General features: G+C 50.6%; 1 protein-coding gene across 1 annotated transcript; it reads right to left on the bottom strand.

The window, feature by feature from the left end:
- Positions 1-2,443: 2,443 nt before the first annotated feature.
- LOC113981064 (ankyrin repeat domain-containing protein 7-like) lies at positions 2,444-4,469 on the bottom strand (the record flags this gene model as incomplete). Its single annotated transcript, XM_027708299.1, has 5 exons — positions 4,397-4,469; positions 3,515-3,573; positions 3,209-3,382; positions 3,011-3,117; positions 2,444-2,546 (listed from the first exon to the last, which is right to left on the bottom strand). Coding segments are annotated over exons 1-5 (516 nt in total), but the record flags the coding sequence as incomplete, so codon positions are not given.
- Positions 4,470-8,267: the final 3,798 nt, after the last annotated feature.

Raw genomic sequence — 8,267 nt, 5'->3', positions numbered from 1 at the left:
CAGTCCCCTCTTAAGAGCTCCCAGTTTATCCTAGTTTATCCAAGAGCCTAAGGGCTCCCAGTTTATCCCAGTACTTCCCAGTCCCTTCCTAAGGGCTCCCAGTCCATCCCAGTGCACCCCAGTCCGCTCCTAACGCCGCTGCCCTCAGCGCTACGCAAACGGCGTAAGGGGCTCTGCCATTGCCCAGAGCCCTACGCAAACAGCGTAAGGGGGCGCCGGTAACGGCAAGGGAGGGGAGCTACATAAACTGCGTAAGGATACGCAAACGGCGTAAGCGCCCTGCCCTCAGCGCTACGCAAATGGCGGAAGGGCCCCGGTTCCTTCCTCAGGGCTCCCAGTTTATGCCAGTATCTCCCAGTCCGTTCCTAAGGGCTCCCAGTTCATCCCACCTGTCGCCGCGTTCTCGCGCTTCCAGAATTTTCTCCCTCCGCTTCCAAAATATAAAGAGATTTTCTGTGCTGAACACCGAGCCGGGAGCACTGACGGGCTCGGCGCAGGGGCCGTGTGGTATTTGGTTTCTCTACAGTTCGTGGTTTTATAATGAAGGGGGAAGGGAAGGAAGGGAGCTGCTCCTGCCAGCACGCCAATAATCTGCTGCAAAGGACTGGAGCTCTCAGAGCCAATAAGTCCACCAGTGAACCATTTAGCTGCTGAAATAAATCCAGTCCCAGGCACGGAATCAGCAGGATTCGAGACAGAAAAGCCTGGATGGGTACGCAGGGCATTGAGCTCGTGCAGATTTGTGCAAAGGTGCAACTCGCTACGTTTTAATACTGAGTGCTTCTGATACACAAACTGGCCCCCGAAACTCCCTTGGGTCACAACGTGCAAAGGTGGGACAGCTTTATCCAGAACAAATAGACAACACAATTTCTCAAAGCTGGATCAGAATCTGTGCCAGCCTGTGGTGGAACCATGAAAAGCCACCCACGGGAGTTGCATTTCCCATACGGATATCAGGTGGGGACAAGTCCCTGCCACAGGAATGGTAAATCCATGGTGGGGTGGGAAGGGCCAAGATGCTGCCCTGGCAGAGGAGGGTGGATGTGCCACTGCAACATCTCCCAGCAACGCTGCTGTGGGTGGAAAAACACCATTAAGGTGGGACAGACTCCAGGAAAGCAACGGCAGAGTCTGTCTCCCTCTAAATGTGATGTCTCCATCATCCAGACACAAAGCCATGCTTTGGACCTCCCTGCATCAGTCCTGTTTTTCCAGCTCCTTAACCGCATCAGAACAAGACCAAAAAAATTACTTCTTTTTATATTCTTGTAGGGGTCTGACCCTGGCCAGAGACCAGGTACCCACTAAAGCCGCTCTCTCACTCTCCCTCTGCAACTGGGCAGAGGAGAGAGAAAAAAAACCAGCTAAAAATTCATGAGTAGAGACAAGAGCTGGGAGAGGTCAGTGACTGATCACCTTCATGGGCAAAACAAGACTCAAAGAGGGGATAGTACTTATATTTATTACTAACAGGATAAGAGCCAAAGAGTGAGAAATAAAACAGTCTTAAAAACACCTTCCCCCCACCCCTCTTTTCATGTTCTCCCTCCTCCCCCCCAGCGGTGCAGGGGGATGGGAATGGGGGTCACAGTCAGTTGTTTCTGGCACTGCTCAGGGAGAGGGGTTGGAGTCCTTCCCCTGCTCCCGTGGGGTCCCTCCCACGGGAGACAGTCCTGGATGGACCTCACCAACGTGAGTCCATCCCTCGGGCAGCAGCTCTTCCCAACCTGCTGTCCCGTGAGTCACTCCTCCATGGGGTCAGTCCTTCACAGATGAGCTGTGCGGGCGTGGGTCCCCCACAGGGGCCACAAGTCCTACCTGGGAAAAACCTGCTCCAGCCTGAGCTTCCCTCTCCACGGGCTGCAGGTCCTTCCCAGAACCCTGCTCCATCCTGGGCCTCCCACAGGATCACAGCCTCCTTCCTGCATCCACCTGCTGCAGCGTGGGCTCCCCCATGGGCTGCAGGGGAGTCTCTGCTCCCCGATGCTCCCCCATGGGCTGCAGGGGCACAGCTGCCCCACCTGCTCTGCACCACGGGCTGCAGGGCCTCAGCTCTGGCGCCTGGAGCACCTCCTGCCCCTCCTCCTGCACTGCCCTTGGGTCTGCAGTGCTGATTCCATGTTCTCACTCCACTCTTCCCTGGCTGGAATTCCTTCTGTCCCACAACCTTCTGTTCCTAAATATGTTATCCTAGAGGCATTACTGTCACTCCTGACTGGCTCAGCCTTGGCCAGCAGCAGGAATTCCATTCTGGAGCCAGCTGGCATTGGCTCCATGGGACAGGGGAAGCTTCTGGCAGCTTCTAACAGAAGCCACCCCTGTAGTCCCCCCACTACCAAAACCCAGCCACAGAAACCCACTGCACCCAGTTACTTCCACTTGCCCCAGGATGGCTCCAGTTTCCATCAGTATGATCCCAGTCACTCCCAGTCACTCCCACTTTATGCCAGTTGCCTCCAGCATGCACCCTAACACCGCCGTTGCGAAGAAGAACTTCTACTGTATCCTTATCCTTAAGAACAGCAGCAACTTCCATGGGGGTCCTAGGGCATCCAGGAGATAAGAGTAAATACATCAGCTTCTGCAGGAGTTGCGTACCATTACTTTAATCCCTCTCTGCTTCTCAGACAATTCATTTCCCCTCTCCTACTGGCAGAATGAAAGCACAGCCGAACACCTGGAAGTGTTGGAGAATTCAGGTTGGTGGGACCTCAGGAGGGCTCCAGGCCAGCCAGCCACCCAGAGCAGGCTCAGGTTGCGTGTGTGTGCCTGCGCGCGCGCGTGTGCATGTGGGACCACAGACAATGCTTTCTTGCAGTCCTCAGTGTGGAAATCATCCCCTGAAGTAAGCAAGCAGCGGAGCGCAGGTCTGCTTTCACAAGTCACGCTGAAGGAGCACCTTCTGGGTGGTTCCTGGCCCTTTTTCAAAGCTCATTCTTATGCCTCCCATCAATCCAACTTGAACAACGCTAAGGAGTCCCACACATGCTTTTACCAAATCCTTCACCTTTTATGATTATCTGTAGCATTCACGTCAGCTCCTTTTTGAAGAAGGAACTCGATCATCCCTTTACAACGCTCAGTGATGGCAAGAGTAAGTGGAGTGTATCCCAGCTGAAAGGAAAAATCATCTCTCTTAGAATAACAGAGAGAAGTCAAGCAAGTTGACTTGGGAAGAGGAGCTTTCCCTAAAGTCCAAGCTTACTTCATTCTTAGCATCAATATCTGCCCCATGCTCAAGTAACAGCTCCACTAGAGATTTGCTAGACACCAGGACAGCAAAGTGAAGGGCGGTGTTACCAGTAGCAGCTCTGTGGTCATGGTTGGCACCATGCTCCAGCAGAATAGCCACACAATCTCTGTGCTGGTGCTGTACTGCCTGGAAACAAGACACAAAGGAGGAATAACTTCCAACGTGTACATTTTTCTCTGTCAGAACTCCTGCATCTTCCCAACACTGGGAAGTGTGAGCATCTTCAATGATAAGACAACATATGCCCCTTTCATATACCTGTATCAGTGGTGATTTCTTATATTTGTCGGGAGGATTTAGCTTGCAATTCTTGCCTACTAGAAGGCAGGTTTACCCAGGCCATCTCTCGGGGCTCGACGGCCTCGGCCTGGCTTCAGCAGACACAGGAGGTGCTCGGCGGACTCTGCCGAGTCCCTGGCGGGGAGGGGGAGCGGGTGTGAGGAGAGGATGGGCAGATCCGAGAGGCGAGATCCGAGTGGCAGCTGCGCTTCGCAGCCCCCGACGGTCCAAGCCAGAGAAGCGCTGCTGATCCCGTCGCGCCGGAGTCAGCAATGACGGCCAGGAAGGGTCTGGCGACGGGACAGCAGCCGTGGAGCGCGCCGAGACATCACAGAGGGGCTTTGTGACACGGTGCCACGGGAAAGGCCCGGTGTGCGTCCAGAGTCGCCGCCGCACGTGAGCCCACGCGGGTCGCCGCGCCTGGGCGGGCGCGGGGCGCTGCACACACCTGCGTGCGGCGCCTCATCCAGCTGTGGCACGTGCCCAGCCCCACTTCGCTCCCCAGCCCGACCGACCAAGCCCTTAGAGCCAATCCTTATTCCAAAGTTACGGATCCGGCTTGCCGACTTCCCTTACCTATATTGGTCCAACATGCCAGAGGTTGTTCACCTTGGAGACCTGCTGCTGATATGGGTATGGCCCGGCACGAGACTTACTCCCTCTCCCCCGGATTTTCATGGGCCATCATGAGCTCACCGGATGCCGCTGGAACCGCAACACTTTCCAAGGTGCAGGCCCCTCTTTCAGGGCGAACCCATTCCAGGGCGCCCGGCCCTTCACAAAGAAAAGAGAACTCTCTCCGGGGTTCCCACCGGCTTCTCCGGGATCGATTGCGTCACTGCACTGGGTGCCTCACGGTGCCTGTCTCCGCCACTCCGCATTCGGGGATCTGAACCCGACTCCCTTTCGATCGACTGAGGGCAACGGAGGCCATCGCCCGCCCTTTCGGAATGGCGCTCGCCTATCGCTTAGGACCGACTGACCGAAGTTAGGAAGGGGGGAAAAACCAGCGCACAACAGCAACTGCAGACGGAGAGAGAAGCGAGAATATGGGACAGAAACAGCCCTGAAAACCCCAAGGTCGGTGAAGAAGGAGAGGAAGGAGGTGCTTAGGCAACGGAGCAGAGGTTCCCCTACAGCCCGTGGTGCAGATCATGGTGAGACAGCTGTGCCCCTGCAGCCCAGGGAAGCTCATGGTGGAGGAGAGGTCCACCTGCAGCCCCTGGAGGACCCCACGCTGGAGCAGATGGATGCCTGAAAGCAGGCTGTGACCTCGTGGGAGGCTTGTGCTGCAGTAGGCTCCTAGCAGGAGCCTGGAGCAGATTTGCCAGCAGGACTTGTGGCCCCGGTAGGGACCCAGGCTGGAGCTGCAGCCCGTGGGAGGGACTCAGGTTGGAGAAGTTCATGGAGGACTGTCTCCCGTGGGAGGGACCCCACACTGGAGCAGGGGAAGAGCCTGTAGTATCAAAATCACAACGTATGAGTCATCTTGAAATTTCCTCTTTCTGAGAAAGTCTGAAGCACATGCTACAATAATCAAGAATGCCCAGCTGAAACAAATAAATAACAGAACTGATGTACAGCTGGTTCCCAGGAGACTGCGTTTTACCCTGGTGTGGACAGTGTTTTGGAGATAATCTGTTCCTGTTTCCTCTAAGGCAGGGGCAGGCTTTGAATAGGAGGCAGGCTGGAAGTCTCCCATGGTTTACCATATCCTAATCCCAGCAATCACTAGTAATTCAGTGTATTTCTAACCTCTTCAATCCACTGCTTATTTTATGTTTAATGACTACCTTTGAACAGCAGAGTTGGACTCTTTAAGTTCCTTTTAAATAAATCAATAAAGGAGATAAAATTCCTATTGGTTTGGGCAGTCTTTAAAAGACGTAATTTAGAAAATGAGTTTTCAATGGTTCCATTCAAGCAATTGGCAAGAGCTCAAAAAAATAAGCTCAGCTTCAGTTGAGGCTATAAATGCTTTTGTAGAAACACTACACAGATTTTCAAGGGAATTCAGCACCCCAAATTCCCAGCCTTTCTGAAAATCTGCCTACTTTCTTGACACTAAAATACCTGCTGAGCACTTCAGAGGCACAAATTCTGAGTCACCTACAAGGAGCAAGAGGGGGCTGTTCACCACATATGCATAGCCAAAGAGGAAACAAACAATTGCCTGAAGAAGAAGCCGTTTTAAGGAATGATTTTGCATTGCCTCCTTCTATTTATTTAGGAAAAAAGGTGGAAGGCAGGTGGAAGAAAACTGCAAGGGAAGAAAATAACTCTTCAGGGAAATGCTAATACGTAACATGTGCATTGATTTTTTTTTTCCACCTAAAAGGCTGTTGTGTAGACTATAATAATATAAATTAAAGATTTAGTGTCTTGATTAGTTTAATGCCTAAGTGCTAAATCCCATTAGTTTGCTTTTTTGTAAGTTTACACTGCCAACCCTTTCCACGCTTGATTTTCAAATGATATGGTAAAAGTCTATCACAGCCAAATGCAAGGATCCCCACTGAGAGGGGTGGAGGAGTCAGGCCACAGGTTTTTTATGAAATAATTCCCTGATAACTCACCATCAAGGAACAATTAACATTCACAAATAATGAGGAGCCAGATTTTTACTCCCTAGATAAAAGTCAGAGCCTGCTAAAACTGGGAAGTATTCTTTTGTGCCTCCAAAGAAGGCATGGGCTTTGGATGCCAGCTTCCCAAAAACTTGTAAAAGAGACAAGACCATAGTGTCTTTTCCTTCCATGCATTAATCCTTCACCAGTTGTACCAGTAGAAGTTGTTCTAGTTGGTGTGAAAGAACCACTTGTAGGGATTGTTAGCAGCAAGCAGAATGGAGAAACACACCCTACTGCAATGGCTGTCACTTCTGTGTCCCGCAGAGACACCCTGCCTGAGCTGAAGTGTCACCCAAATATAGTCACGTTTCACTGAACACCCTAATTAGTGCTACTCTAATTATCCAGCTTGTAGGCAATTCCATTCAGTCTAGCATTTCGTTCACACAGCCAAGTCTAAAGCACATCTCTGCAAATGCTGTGTTCGGTGCTATCCCAGCACGTCATCCAGCCAGCATTCAGAATTAAGCCTGCTCGTCGTAATAACAGGTGAAAAGCCCAATTACTCTTAATGCCTCCTGATGATTTCTGTGGGTCACATTGTGGTTCCCTACTGCAATTAATGGGCTGGTTGCAGGGAGATTGACACCTGAAACGGCACAAGGCATTCCACCTGATGGTTAGCACACTGTTCATTGCCATGACTTAAAAGCATTTAGATACGCAAGTAACAAGATATTGCTATCAAAACCCCAGCACAGTCAGTGGTTATTGTGTAAGAACATCTGAGCTTTTCTGTTTAGCATGTGGCAAAAAAAAAATCTGCTCACACAATCCTACTATATATAATGTTCCCTGATTCTAACTGTTCATCCCATCACCAGTGTTTGCCAGTGTTCACTGGTGTAGCTGGAAGAAAGCAGGAGGATTTTCTATGACGGGAGCTCCCAGTTGTCACCTGAGTCTTCTATTGATTATCATTAGATTTTATCCTGCTGGTTGAACACATTATCCGGAATTACTCTACACTTCTAATCAGAGAATTTGTTCATTATTCTCAGAGCATCAGAAGTAACCAATCCTAGGAATTTTTGCCCTTTTATCCCTTATAATCCTTCTTCACCTCATTCCAGAAATATCTTTCCTTCTGAAATTTGCACTAAACCCTTAAAGTTCTCCTGGGATCATCCACAGAGTACCAAGCTAGTAAGGGCAGCACAGTCAGCCCTGATATTTTTCTTTACTGTAGAAAAAAAAAGATGACTGCTTAGTTTCTTTTGTAACTTGCATACCGGTCGAGTATCTGTTCTTGTGTCTTAGTCCTTGAGTGATTTTATCTGCCTTCTTTATTCATGTTCTGTCCCATGCTTTTGAATTATCTGACAAGAATAACTGTGCAGGCTGGGGTCGCTCCATTCTGGGCCTCTCTGGGATGCACAAGGATTGGGAGATGCTTGCTCTCAGGACATTGCCTGTTGCATATTCCTTCATGCAACTCCTTAGCTGCTAGCTACATCTTGTCTCTTCTAACGACTTCTATCTGCAAGGGAACTTCGATCACTAATGTTGTTGGTGGGATAAATACTGCTATTGCCTTTTAGCCAGCAACGGTCTGAAGAAGAAAAGCTCCCAGAGGTTTGTAGAGACGGAGGTTACAGACCTCCTCAGGGTCAGCTCACAGTCTCATAGCGCTTCTCTTGCACAAGAAAAAAAACATTTGGAAGAGGAAGTGTCACCACCATAGGACACTTCTGATTTGGGTCCTATCTGCCTCTAGACAAGCCTTTGTCTTTTTCTAAACTCCCTTGAAGAAAACACTCAAGTAAAGTTAGGATACAAAGTTATTTAGGTAAAACTGGCAGTACTGAGCTGCTGTAGGAGGCCAGAGGAACAGTTGACTGGCTCAAAATAACCAGGTGGGAAAGTGGTGGTGGGGGGGAACAGGGTGAGCTCTGCGTAGGTGGGGCAGTGCACTGCGCCCCCCAGCCCTTGAGCCTTCCTGCACTGTGCTGCATAGTGCAGGTACATTTGAAAAGTCAGCCCACGGTCGGTGGTAATGGGCCAGTCGATCACCTGGGACTGCTGCAAGGTCCAGAATGGTTCCAGGAACATTCTGGCTCTGTGTAAAGTGCAGGTGTGTAATTTTGGGGTTGGAATTAGCA

Source organism: Neopelma chrysocephalum, unplaced genomic scaffold, assembly GCF_003984885.1.
Source record: "Neopelma chrysocephalum unplaced genomic scaffold, ASM398488v2 Primary Assembly neopelma1_95973, whole genome shotgun sequence".
Lineage (NCBI taxonomy): Eukaryota > Metazoa > Chordata > Aves > Passeriformes > Pipridae > Neopelma > Neopelma chrysocephalum.
This window is presented reverse-complemented; position numbering and strand designations above follow the sequence as displayed.